Raw genomic sequence first — 13,750 nt, 5'->3', positions numbered from 1 at the left:
CGCTATGTTGGCTGAACAACCCCCATGTGTCAGGCACTTCCGTGGGGTTTCACATACACTGTCTTATTCAATCCTGACCTTCCTAAGAGCCATTGACCTCTTTGCCTCGATAAGAAAACTGAAGATCACGGAGATGACAAATTTAAATAACCTGTCGAAGTTCGTGCAGCTAGTTACGGTGAGTTTTGAAGTCAGGTCTGTTTGGATAAAGGCAACCCAGTCTGGGGCCTCCCCAAGTTGGCCGTCTTCCACTCCCCGGGGTGGGGAAGGGGTGCTCTGCTACAATGGCCAGCCCTCCAGGGAAAGCCGCTCCGGCCCGCACCTGAGCACACTCGGGCAGCTGTGCCCTTCCCAGCCTTCACCCTGGGCCAGCAGAGGCCCGAGGGACCTTTTCATCCTCGGCCAGGACTAACAATTGCTGAGGCACACACGTGGCCTTGGGCGGGGGACAGGGCAAGTAGAAGAGTGGAAGCCTTAACGAAAGGGGCGAGTCTTTGATACTGGTTGCAGATATTAACTGAAGTGGAAAGGAACCGGGAGAGAGTTGGAGAAGGATCTCCTGAGAGTCCCTGAATCACTCCTGCAGGCGTCCCCCGGTGGGAGAGTGGGAGGGCGGGACACCCAGATCAGGACACCCACAGCAAGGCGGTACCCCCCTGCCAGCGGCCACAGAGCTGGTCAGCCCCAGGGACCTGTGCCTGCCAGAAAAGCCCAAGGGGGCCTTGGACCCCTCCTCCCCTGAGCCTGATACTGCCAGATACCTGGGTTTGGGTGGGGTCAAAGCAGGACCCAGACTCGGGTGAGGCAAGAGAGGGGTCTAGGAAGGAAAGCGAAAGGAGGTGCTCACACTCTAGGTATCTCTGTTGCCTCACCCGAGTCCCAGCCCTGTCAGGGAGCTCAAGGCACCAGAGGAGAATAACGGCAGTGAAGAGGTGCTGCAGCTAACATGTACTGCTCATATGCGGAGCCCTGTTCCAGGCTATAGGTATTTTGTGTATAACATGTTAAATCACTTAACACTCACAACTCTTATCAGTTGACAGATAAGGAGACTGAAACAGAACTGGTAACTTGCCCAGCTAATAACTCCTACAGGCAAAGGTGCCCCTGAGTCCCCTCTCTTAGCCAGGCCACCATGTCACACCACCCCCAACACACACACACACACACAAACAAGGTACGGTTGCCAGGTGGCACCCAGTAGCTTATCAGGACCCCACCCCAGCAGGCTGGCCACAGCTGGGCCTCTGCCCATGGCAGGCCCTGTGGGACTGGGAAGGTGGGTCACATGTGCACGAGGCCTCTTTTATAGCCCCACCACCCCCTCTGGCTCCGTCTTTTGCCACCTGACCTGACCTGCCGGCTGCGGCCTACACCAGCTGTGCCTGCTCATCATGGAGAAGATCCTTGTCCTTCTGCTCGTTGCCTTCGCGGTAGTCTATGCAGTTCCCGACCCCCGGGGAATCATAATCAACCTGGTAAGAGGGTCTTCCAGGCAGGAGGCATCTGGGCCTCCATGTGGGATATTTTTTAAGCTTGGCTTTTTGACCCCTGGTGGGTCAGCTGCCCAAGATCTGGGAAGTAAAACATCTCTTCCTTGACTGCCCACCCCCTGTCTCCCTTGCCCCTTCCCCAGGGTCCCAGAGAAGGATGATTAGCATGGAGCGCGCTCAGAGCATGGTTCCACCCGACTGAGGGAACTTGATAAAAATCGCAGAGCTCCCCGGAGGTCCAGGGGTCAGGACTCCACACTTTCACTCCCAGGGACACAGGTTCAATCCCTGGTTGGGGAACTAAGATCCCACAAGCCATGAAGCGAGGCAAGAAAAAAGAAAAATCCAGAGTGTTGGGCTCTCATCCTGGAAACCCTGACTCAGAAGATCCAGTAGTTTAAAAAGCTTCCCCAGTGATTCTGGCTTCTGACCTACACCGACCAGTTGAGCTCTAAATGTCTGAGGATTGCTTACTTAATTAGTCCTTGTAAGAACCACATGGGGCCGGTGGTAAAGAACCCGCCTGCCAATGCAGGAGACGTATGAGACGCAGGTTCGATCCCTGGGTCGGGAAGATGCCCTGGAGGAGAACATGGCAACCCACTCCAGTATCCTTGCCTGGAGAATCCCATGGACGCAGGAGCCTGGTGGGCTACAGTCCAGAGGGGTCGCAAAGAGTCAGACATGACTGAAGCGACACAGCATGTGCGTGTGCACACACGCGCACACACACACACACACAAAGCCAAGTGAGATTGGTACTATTACGATCAATCCCATCTCCACATGGAAAGCTGACTTAGAGGAAGGTTAAGTCTCCTGCCTGAGGTCACACAGCTGGAAAGCCTTGATCAGGGACTGGCGACCAGCTGGCAGGCTCCAGAGCCAGGCTCTCCCCACTGTCCATGTGGCCTTTCCACAAGAGGGCACTGCAAGAGCCCTTTGGGTTAGGAACCCAGTTCGCAGGTTCTTAACTCAGGGCCAGGCATGGGTTCAGAGGGGCTGGGATGCCCCTGCGATTACCTGTAAGAGTCTGTGGAGGGAGGAGTCTCCAGGGAGATGGTTCTCAACTTTCACAGGCTCCTCGAAGGACTGGGGGACCCAGAGAGATTTGGAGACCCCGTTTGTGGGCCACAGGCTTCCATTCCAGATGGGAACACTGAGGCATTGAGAGGGGCAGCGACTGGCTCAGGGTCACCCAGGGAGCTGGTGGCACAGCCGGTCTGGGAAGTTGGGTGTCCTGTCCCCACCGGGCTACTTTCACGATGCCACACTGCCTGTGTCTCATGCGGGTGGGTCAGGGGCTCAGGGTGGGCAGAGGCCTCCAGCCCCGGGGGTTGGATTCCTTCATACCAGCCCGCCATGGTGGAGGCCCTGTCGGCAGTAGTGGGTGGTGAGTTGGGGGTCTGCATGGACAGAGGACCAAAGGGAGGGGGCTGGGCTGACCGGCTGCCCCCTGGCAGGATGAGGGCGAGCTCTGCCTGAACAGTGCCCAGTGCAAAAGCAAGTGCTGCCACCGGGAAGACGGCCTGAGCCTGGCCCGCTGCGCACCCAAGGCCAGCGAGAACAGCGAGTGCTCCGCCTTTGTGAGTGCTGGGGGACAGGGTGTCGGGGGGCGGCGGAGACAGCTGGGGGGTACAGCTAAGTGAGGGAGGGCCCTCAAGTCTTGGGTGTGCGCTCAGGGAAGAGAGTGAGTCCGGACACCGAATGCTGGAGGTGCAGGGAGGTCAGCACATTTCAAAGCCCTTTCTCATCCAATCAGCTCTCTTGAGCCTCACAACTGACTGGTGATGTGGGCGGGGCAGCAAGGTGTTATCCCTATTTCATGGATGGGTAAACAGAGGCTCCCCAGCAAGATCGAGTTAGCAAGAGCAACTGAGCCACAGAGTGGAGACCAGAACCCAGGTCCTCCGGGCCCACAGCGCCCCCCACCCTGTACCCTCTGGGGAGGCAGGAAGGAGAAGCACCATCTGGGGCAGGTGGCCCCCACAGTCTGATACCCCTTTGTCTCTGCAGACGCTTTATGGGGTTTACTACAAGTGTCCCTGTGAGCGGGGCCTGACCTGCGACGTCGACAAGACCATCGTGGGCTCCATCACCAACACCAACTTCGGCGTCTGCCTTGATCTCGGACGTGACACAGAGTAAGCGAGCTCGCCCGGGCCGGCACACTCCAGGACACTCCTCCACCAGGACCCGCCCCTGGCCAGCCACCGCCTCGACTGGCACCTCCGCCTTCTAACTGGGTTCTTGGCAATTAAAACCCCTCTTGCAAACCTTCCCCAGTCACCTGGATACTCTTGCTGAGTCAGCGTCTTCCTTGATGTTACATCAAGCTTCTTGCACATCAGGCAGGTGTCATCGGAAAAGGAGAAACGGGTCGGGGGAGCCAGACCAAACGAGGCTGACAGGCTGGAGACAAGGTTGTGAAACAAGCCCACTCGGGCTGGGAACCTCTCCGTTTCTGAGGAGCATCGCAGCTCCCTGGGAGGCCCTCCTTGCTCCCCAAGTTCTCAGGCAGGCAGGCAGGCAGACATGTGCGCGCACACACACACACACACGCGCGCGCATGCACACACATCTCTGGTGGGGAGTTATAATGGCCCATATTCTTTGCCCTGCATCAAAACTTACCAGTCCCTTCTCCCGGTCTCTCACCCTTCTCCTGGGCCAAACTCTCAGAGATGACAGCTATCTGACACAATCTGCGTTAAAGAGGCAGATCACGAACAATCACTGTGGGCTTACACTGTGGCCAGCAAATTCTCACAGTGGCCTTGGGAAGGAGAACTAATTGTCTCCACTTTACAGATAAAAGAAACTGAGGTTCAGAGATGTTAAGTAACTTGCTCAATGTTATGTAATTAGAAAAAGTTGGCACTAAATCCTTCCAACTCCACCCCCAACCCCAATTTCCTGTTCTTTCCCAGTTACTCACACTAAGACAAATGGGTGGAATTAAAAGGAAAGGGCTTCCCTGGTGGCTCACACAGTAAAGAATCTGCCTGCAAATGCAGGAGACCAGGGTTCGATCCCTTGGTCAGGAAGATTCCCTGGAGAAGGGAATGGCTAACCCACTCCAGTGTTCTTGCCTGGACCATGGACAGAGGAGCCTGGTGGGCCACAGTCCATGGGGTCGCAGAGTTGGGCATGACTGAGTGACTATCACTTTCATTTTCAAAAGGAATTTGGTTTTGACTTAATATCAAAACCTTATACCCACTGGAGCCAACAAACCTGGGCTTCCTTAGAGAGTCTTGAGATGCTAGGCACTCAGATGTGCAAGTGGAAGCTCAGTGACCCTCGGTGGCGATGCTGGAGAGGAGGTTCACATAAACAGGGGTGAACTGAGGGAAACAGGTGCTCCACCCGCCCGGGGTTCTATAGCTCTGGGATGATGAATCCTCACGAGTAACCCTTAGGCTTATGAGATAAGTCTGGATTCAGCTGTGAGGGACAAAACCCAAGTAATTATGGCACAAAGCGGGCAGATATTTCTCAGGATGAAGAAGTCTGGGAGATGGAAGTGCTGGCATGTGCTTGGGTGCCAGCTCCTCTCAGCAAATGCCTTCACAGGGGCTCCTAACATCAGATCCTCTCACCATGTACTAAATTAGAAAGCCTGGGGACAGAGGCTGGGTGGGGGGGGGGGGTAAGGACCTTCTTTCCTTGCCCTAATATTTCCAGGCTGACGTCTCCATGTCTACACAGCTACAGCTGGGTCACCTGACCACCGCTAGCTGCAAGGGAGGCTGGAAAAGCAAGCACTGGGCAAAGAGAATGGGACTGCCACAACTGGCTTAGGCTAATTACAGTCCTGCTCCAGGGCTGGGAGTGTGGCCTGCCCAAACAATACTGGGGTTTAGCAAGGAAGGGGGGCAATGGCTGCCAGCACACACTGCAAGCTTTTTGTTTCAGTGGTAGTGCATCATCTCTCCCTCCTCGCCCCTCCCCCTTGGGGGAGGCTCTGGGAACCAGGGAAAGGAGCACACAGTTCTGGATGGCACAGGAGTAGGTGGAGAAGTGGGAGGAGGCAACGAAGAGCAATCACTAAAAGAAAGCTTTCTTAGCTGGCTTCTTTTTTTCAATTTTCTTACAATGGCTGTAGATGATTTTAAACTATTTCTGATTCTTTGGAAATACACAAGTCAGGTCCAGCTGGCAGGGATACCTGTTATCCAGGCCAAGGAATGCCAGGGAAAGGTGACACTTTGACCTCAGCCTTGAGGGCTGCTCTGGGGGCAGCCCCCACCTTCACCAGCTTGGGGCCCCTCGACTTGTGCACAGCAGAGGAGCCTGGGCATAAAGGACCTTCTCACTCAGTTGCTCTGAGTCTGTGCCTCTGGTCACCTCCTCCAGGCTGACCTCTAGGGTTGCATAGTGCCCTCGTCACTCCGCCCCGGCATTGCCTTTCCCCTGTTATCCCACCTGCCAGTCCTAAGTGGATGAACACTGAGGGGGGCCCCATTGTCTCTCCTTAAATCCTCTCATGGGTCAATCAACTCCCCTCTCCAGCACACGTAGTTCCTCTCTCAGCCCACTTCCTCCCAGGAAGCCACAGCAGAACTCCCGGGGCTTGGGATGAGTCTGGTTAAGGCAGAGGTAGACCCAGGATTAGGGCCAGACCTGAACTGTGCCATTGACCGTGCTACTTCAGGGTCTACTGAGAAGACCCCTGGAGAATGGGAACCCATATTAGAAAAAGAAACATCGCCGCAGCCCATCCCTGCCCCACCATCCAGGATTCCACAGCCTTGATGCGGGGGACCCACCTTGGGTCTGTCCAAAGTCTCCCCCAACAGAGAATTCCCGGGTCATTTCCGCCCACCTACCCCTCCCTCCTTCCCCTGGTCCCTGGGTGTGCTCCAGTTCCGCCTTCCGTGGGTCTCTCCCCCTCAGGTCCCCTGAGGCCCCAACACCCACCCCTGGGTACATGTCCTGCCCTCGGACCCCTTACGGTGCAGTGCAACTAGCAGTTCTCAGCAGGCCGGCGAGAGCCCCCGCTCTTGCACCTCTTCTTCTGGAAGCAAATCTCCCCCATGTCCTGCGGGGAAACAGCCTGGCCTGCCTCCTTCTCCCACACCACCCCCTCCCCACCCGCCAGGCTGGGCAGTCTCTAAGGCCCCAGGGGCGTCTGTGTGGATGGGGTTCAGGGGACACAAGTCTGCGGGACCTGACTTGTACCTAGAGGGGACTAAGCAGTTTTGGAAGGTTTGTCCACAGTGTCCCCCAAATATGTAGCTTCTCCTCTGGTGCATGGGAGAGTGGGCCAGACCCACCTGCCTGCAGCACAAAATTGGCACCCGCACCCCCAAACGTGCACACTCTCACACGCCAGCGGTCCCCAGGGCCGGGGCTGATGACATTATCTATCATTGCCATCCATCAGCCCTCTGTCTGACAACGTCAGTAGTCTTTCAAGGAGCAAATACTGAGAGCCTACTGTGTGCAGGCCCTGGGGTTCCAGCTGGGAACAAAACCAAAAACTGCCTGCCCTGCTCCACGTGCCCTGCCCCGGGAGCCCTGTCTGGCTGCTTCCCTCTCCTGCCCCAGGCTGCGGCCCTCTCGGACACCCAGCCGGAGCAGGCCCATTGCCTGGGTTTGCCATGTTCACAGTATATATGACTCTCTGAATTTATCTTCTTTATCCTGTTTTTAAATTTTTCTATCCCCCCTCAACTCCAGGAGGGCAGTGATTTTTGCACTCGTGTTCATGGTTCTATCTCTTACCACTAGGACTTAAGTCCTCACACACAGTTGGTGCTGAAAGCAGAACTGCTGACTAAAGGAGAATACTGTAATGTTCCTTCGACCTCTCTAACCTCTTCTCCTAATATTTCCATTCTCTCTCAATCCTCTTTGGTGTTCCTGAATATGCCAGCCAAGGTACCTCCTCTAGACTTTTGCCCTGGCTGTTCCTCCACCTGGGCAACTCCTTCTCCGGCCTGCCTGGCTCCCTTTAGGAAAGGCCTGGTGGCTCAGATAGTAAAGAATCTGCCTGCAGCATGGTTTGATCCCTGGGTTGGGAAGATTCCCCTGGAGAAGGAAATGGTGACCCACTCCAGTATTCTTGCCTGAAGAATCCCATGGACAGAGGTGCCTGGCAGGCTACAGTCCATGAAGTCTCAGAGAGTCGGACACAACTGAGTGACTAATCCTCATTCACTCCCTTTAGATCTTTGCTTAAATTTCCCATTGTTAGTAAGGTCTTCCCTGAATACCCTCTCCTCACACCACAACTCCTGAAGCCCCTTCCTTATCTTCTCTTTTTTTTGTCCTCAGATGTTGATCACGTGGAATATATGAATATTTTACTTATTTACCCCCTACAATAGAATGTCAGCTCTCCCAGGGCAAGGATTTTTGGGTCTTGTTCACAGATCTATCGCTAGCACCTAGCAAAATCCTTTATATGTACCAAGTGTTCAATAAAACGTGAGGGGAAACGAACGTCTGTGTCTCTTACCAGACGTGAGAGAGCTTGGGAAAGGAGTGCTCTGTTGTGTTCACCTCTGTAAGACCATCAGCGGTGCCCCAGTAGGGCTCTCATGATCCAGATGGGCTTTCTTCGTCCCCCCAAACACCAGCACTCCCTGCTGCCCCCTAACTTACGGCTTTCGCCCACATAAGCCTCTGGGTCTACCCACCCTTCCCAAACAGAGTCTTAGGATGGTGGTAGATAGTGTACCCTCTAGGTTCCCTCCCAAACTTTTGATTTCCTCCCCAGTGAGGAGGAATAAAAAGGAGAGGAGGAAGTGGAAGACCAGGAGCAGCCGCCTCTATGTTCCAGCTAAAAGCCCTGCATCTTCCACGTGACTGAGGCCTGGAGGGCAGGTAATGAGGTATGAATGCCCAGTCCTGGGCGTGAGAGGGAGAAGCCAACAGTGCCAGCTCCCAGACCAAAGGGACAGAGGACTAAGCAATGGGGATGAAGCAGATGTTCCCCAAGAGCCACTGCTGCTTCCTGGACCGTTCGCTGTGCTTGTCTTGCTGCTGACAGAGTAGCCAGTCCATGTGCTTGGGCTCTGGCACCAGCAAGATAGATCTGGATTCAGATAGCTCTGCTATCTACTGGCTGTGTGCTTTTGGCAGACTTCTTAACCTCTTTGAACCTCAGTTTCCCCATCTGCAAAATGGGACATAATAACAGTACATCACAGGAATGATGCAATGCTTAAATTAAATAGCAGGGCTTTCGGGATCGAGCACATGGTGGAGAATGTTACTCTAGGTTCACAGTGCTGCACGTTGGTGGAGGGACCCTCGCCCGGCGGGGCCCGGGGAGGTGGCCCAAACTCATTGGCCAATCTGGCCCCCGGGCTCCTCCCTCAGCCCGAGCGCTCACGTTGGTCTTCAGCTCTCTACGACCCACTGCCTCTCTCTCAACCCAGTTCCGTTGGAAGTCCGAATTGTTTCTGCTTCCCAGAGGACTGTCAGTGACCCGGCTGGAGACCTTGAGGTCAGAGTCTTTCTAAGGGGCTTTGATGCCCTGACGGGGGTCCTTGGATTCCAGATGGATTCTTTACCAGCTGAGTCACCAGGGAAGCGCTAACCTTTGGAAAGTCGGTGGAAATCAAGACCCCCTTCGCCTGCCATCAAGTATAAGGGATTCTAGAGGCCACCACTAGCTGACTGGAGGCTGCCTTACTAAGTGCCACGCTTTTCTGACTCATCAAGGTAACCCTCAAAACTTCCAAACACCAAGAAAAGAGCTTTCTTACCACTGTTGAGAATGTAAATTAGTGCAGCCACTACGGAAAACAGTATGGGGGTTCCAACTCCAGCATATGATCCAGCAGTCCAACTCCTGGGCACATACCCAGACAAAACAATTACTCAAAAAGATAAGATGCACTCCTGTGTTCATAGTGAAGAGAAAAAAAAAACAGTTGCTTAAGTTCATTGCTATGCTCACCACCTCTGCTTCTGAGAACTGGCCTGCTTATTGGGTCAGCCACACTGCTTAGGCGGGAAAGTCACTAGGACCCAGAATCCCATGCTTTATAAAAGATAGCCAAAGCCTGTGCACTCAGCCTCTGGAGGCAACTGCGGAGTCCAGACAGGTGCTAAATAAACTGCTCTTCTACAAAAAAAAAAAATAAAAAAAATAAATAGCAGGTATATCCCTCCAGTCCATTCTAAAGGAGATCAATCCTGGGTGTTCATTGGAAGGACTGATGCTAAAGCTGAAACTGCAATACTTTTGGCTACCTCATGCGACAAGTTGACTCACTGGAAAAGATTCTGATGCTGGGAAAGGTTGGGGGCGGGAGGAGAAGGGGACAACAGAGAATGAGATGGCTGGATGGCATCACCGACTCTGTGGACATGGGTTTGAGTGAACTCCGGGAGTTGGTGATGGACAGGGAGGCCTGGCGTGCTGTGATTCATGGGGTCGCGGAGAGTCGGACACGACTGAGCGACTGAACTGAACTGAACTGAACTGATTTTACTATGCATAGAGTAGGCACCCAATCAATAGAAGCTGTTGTCATTATCTATACAGTTAGAAGGTCTCAGAACGATTTCAAAAGACTCTCTCATCCTATCTGATTGTATATTTTTGTTAACAAATAGCATTATGAATATTTGTTTCACAGATGAGTTGACTAAGGCCCAGGGAAGTTGCCAAACCTCCCAAAGTCACAAAGCTATTAAATAACAGAAGATTAGACTCTGGTTTTTATCTTTCCACTCCCTTCCTCCAGAGACCTTCAATGAGAATTTCAGTAACTCCCTCTCCTGTGAAAGTGCGGTCACCTGAACACATTTTTGTAGGCCTTCTCGGTGAGCACGAGGATTACGAGCTCAGAACACACGAACTGTGAGTGGGTCTGGCGGCAGATAATCAGAACAAAGTGCCTGAGTCTTCAGAGTGGAAACAGGTGGTAACGCTGCGGGCAGTGGGGCAAGAGACATCCTAATATACAATAATCATGGCAGGTGAGGAAATGCTGTGGAAACGAACCACCCAGGAGGCATAGAGGCTTAACACAACACAAGTGGGTTTCTTGCTTGTGCAAGGTCAGCTGTGAATCAGGACATTCTCCAGGGCCACCATCCTCCATGTGGTGACTTAGCAATTCAGGCCTCTCCCAGGCACAGAGCGTCCCCTGGTCACCCAGCCGTGGCAGGGAAAGAGAACTGGAGAACTTGAAGTCATAGTTTCTGAAAAGCAATTGAGCGATCCAGGTTTTCTGGGTGCCTCTTGGAGGATGAAGTCAACCCCCACCCAGAACTGGTTTGGATGTTGGAATGGATGATGTCACACATATGAAAACAGAATGGGAAGGTTTATTACTCAGATAATGGACCTTTCTGGGGACAGCAGGGCAGGTGCAAGGGGGTCTGAGTGGTAAGGATGAAGGGGTGGGCGACTTTGACTATTACTGCAGCTAGGAGATGGGGCCAGGGTGAGGGTCCCCCAAGCAGGCTGAGGTTTGTATAGTTTCCATCTCCCACCAGCACTGAGGGATGGACGGGGGCTACTATTGGCTGGCCTAGATGTGGGGCAGAAGGGGTGCGAAGGCCCAGAAGACATCATTGGCCAATCAAAAATGGAGTCTTCCTTGGGACTTCCCTAGCCATCTATCAGTTAGGACTCCATGCTTCCCCTGTAAGGGGCGTGAGTTCCTTTCCTGGTCAGGGAACTAAGATCCTCCAAGCCACGCAGCATGCCCCTCCCCCAAAGGAGGAAACCATAAAATTCTACCTGAAACCATAAAATTCTAGAAGAAAACATAGACAAGTCTTTGCATTGGTCTTTGCAGTATCTTTCTATTAATAGCTGTGACTCTTCAGGCAAGGGAAACAAAAGCAAAAATAAACAAATGGGACTATAGCAGATAAAAACTTATGCACAGCAAAGGAAATCATCAAAAAAAATGAAAAGACAATGTACTGAAAATGGGAGAAGATATTTGCAAATGATATGTCCAATAAGGAGTGACAATCCAAAATATACGAAGAACTCCTACAAATCAACAACAAAACAACCTGATTAGAGCTGCCTAACAGTCATTAGCTCTGGGTCCTGGGAGTTAGGCTTTTGTGACAGCAAATTGCTCCCACTATACATTCTCCTTTTGTCCTTTAGTAACAGAACCCCCCAAGCTTTAGCTGGACACACGGATGTCCAGATGAAAATTACATTTCCCAGCTTCCCTTGCAGCTAGCTGCAGCCGTGTGACTAACTTTTGCCTGAAAGTGAACATGTTAGTTGCTCAGTCTTGTCTGACTCTTTGTGACTCCACGGACTGTAGTCAGCCAGGCTCCTCTGTCCATGGAGTTTTCCAGGCAAGAATGCTGGAGTGGATTGCCATTTCCTTCTCCAGGGCATCTTCCTGACCCAGAGGTCGAACCCAGGTCTCCCACACTGCAGGCAGATTCTTTACCATCTGAGCCACCAGGTGAAGTAGTGGCTCACCAATTTCTGCCTAGTAGGGTATAAGTGAAAGTAATTCCTGCTGCCCTTTTAGGAAGGGTGAGCTCCCTGCTGCCCCTCTACCCCCTTTCGTCTAACAGGAAAGTGGACCTAGCAGAAGGAAAGACGCAACCTGGGGCAGAGCTTCCCAACTAGTGTGTCTGGAGATGTGGATGCCTTCTGCCCTCAGGAGAGCCTCTTTAGGGCCCCAAGACCCTTCTACTCTTATGCCAAGGTGCTATATCAATATGATGTTTCTATGTGTGCCATGTTGTAAAAAAATCAAGGGGAAAAATAGAAGGAAACAGAGCAGCAGATGACTGAGCAAGAAGGTGGAAGGAGGTGGGGGCGTGCATGATCTCTCCCAGCAGAGCCTCCAGCCAGCCTCCCCCCAACCACCAGGTGAGAGAGAAAGCATCCACCTTGCTGAAGCCATCGTTAGAATAGGATTTTGCTTTTGCAGCCATAAAGTTGTGTCCTACAGAACATAGTTTGGACTTGGAAATGATCTTATTGTCTTCTCATAGGGAAATAGTTAAGCAGATATGGTCCACATATAAAATAAAATTAGGCAGTCACTACTGTGTTTTTTTTAAATTTTTATTGGAGAATAATTGCTTTACAACATTGTGTTAGATTCTACTATGCAGCAAAGTGAATCAGCTATATGTGTATATATATATATATATATGTATATCCCCTCTTTTTTGGATTTCCTTCCTATTGAGGTCACCACAGAGCACTGAGTTGAGTTCCTTGTGTTATACAGTAGGTCCTCCTTAGTTGTCTATTTTATACATAGTAGCAAGTCATTGCTGTTTTTAAAAATATGTTGGTGACATGAGGGGAATGATTGAGATATAATGAGATAGGAGAAAAAGAAATGTATGATCTCGAGAAGAGGCAAAGGATCTCTGAATTACACTGTGATTATGTCAAATGAGGAGTGGTGAGTGGGTCCAGGGCAAGGTGACCCCCAGGCAGACTGGACTGGGGTTGAGTAGAGACTCAGCGTTCCAGTCTGACCCAGGAGAGTGGGTCAGGGCTGAGTATGCAGGCTAAGCAGACTGATCCACTAGATTCAGTCTTAGGATGTTTGCTGGGAATTGTGACACAGAGGGTTCCTTTCTCTGGGGAGCATGATTGCTCCATATGTGAGGTGGATTTGTGGTTAAGACCCTGCCCTGTGGAGCAAGACAGCCTGGGTTCCAGCCCCACCCCCACCCCTACTCGGAACCTTTAAGAAGGATACTTTGAGCCTCAACGCCCTATTCTTAAACTAGGGATAATTATAGTACCTACTATAACTTTGTTGTGACAGTAAGATGAGTTGATACAGATAAGAAAACACATTGCAGTGTCTGGAACATAGTAAGTGCCGGATAAATCTTAACTGTTATTATTACCTGACACCTGGAACTTTTACAGCTACTGGGAAGGAATCCAGCCAGAGGGCCATGAAGCTACTGGATTCAACCAGACCCGAGGCCAACCTGCTACTGCACTTCCAGTTCTGGCCACCAATGAATTCCCTCAGCATCCAGACCAGTTGCAATTGTTTTATTTTTTGGATACTTGCAACAGAAAATACCCCATGGTGAGACTTGGGTAAGTCATGTAGCTCCCTGAGCCTCAGTTTCTTTCTATTTTTAAACATTTATTTGATTGAAGTGTAGTTGATGTACAATGCCGTGTTAATTTCTGGTGCCCAGCAAAGTGATACAGCTATACATCATATCCATTCTTCGTTTATATTCTTTTCCATTATGGTTTATCACAGGAGAGTTTCCTGAGCTATACAGTAGGACCTTGTTGCTTATTCATTCAATACATA

The 13,750-nt window shown here is 51.8% G+C and overlaps 1 protein-coding gene across 2 annotated transcripts; it reads left to right on the top strand.

Annotated features, from left to right (window-relative positions):
- The first annotated feature begins 826 nt into the window (after positions 1–826).
- CLPS (colipase) lies at positions 827–3,751 on the top strand. Of its 2 annotated transcripts, XM_055407077.2 has the most exons (3): positions 827–1,478; positions 2,957–3,079; positions 3,510–3,751. In XM_055407077.2, exons 1-3 carry the CDS (start codon positions 1,395–1,397, stop codon positions 3,639–3,641), a joined length of 339 nt encoding a protein of 112 aa, XP_055263052.1. In that variant the 5' UTR covers positions 827–1,394; the 3' UTR covers positions 3,642–3,751. The 2 variants fall into 2 exon arrangements, with proteins under 2 accessions (XP_055263052.1, XP_088687457.1); XM_088831331.1 differs by lacking the exon at positions 2,957–3,079.
- The last annotated feature ends 9,999 nt before the right edge of the window (positions 3,752–13,750 follow it).

The sequence above is a fragment of the Moschus berezovskii genome, chromosome 23, assembly GCF_049115385.1.
Source record: "Moschus berezovskii isolate FMDL1 chromosome 23, NW_MosBer_1.0, whole genome shotgun sequence".
Lineage (NCBI taxonomy): Eukaryota > Metazoa > Chordata > Mammalia > Artiodactyla > Moschidae > Moschus > Moschus berezovskii.
Note: the sequence above shows the minus strand (reverse complement) of the source record. Positions and strands in the feature narration are given on the sequence as shown.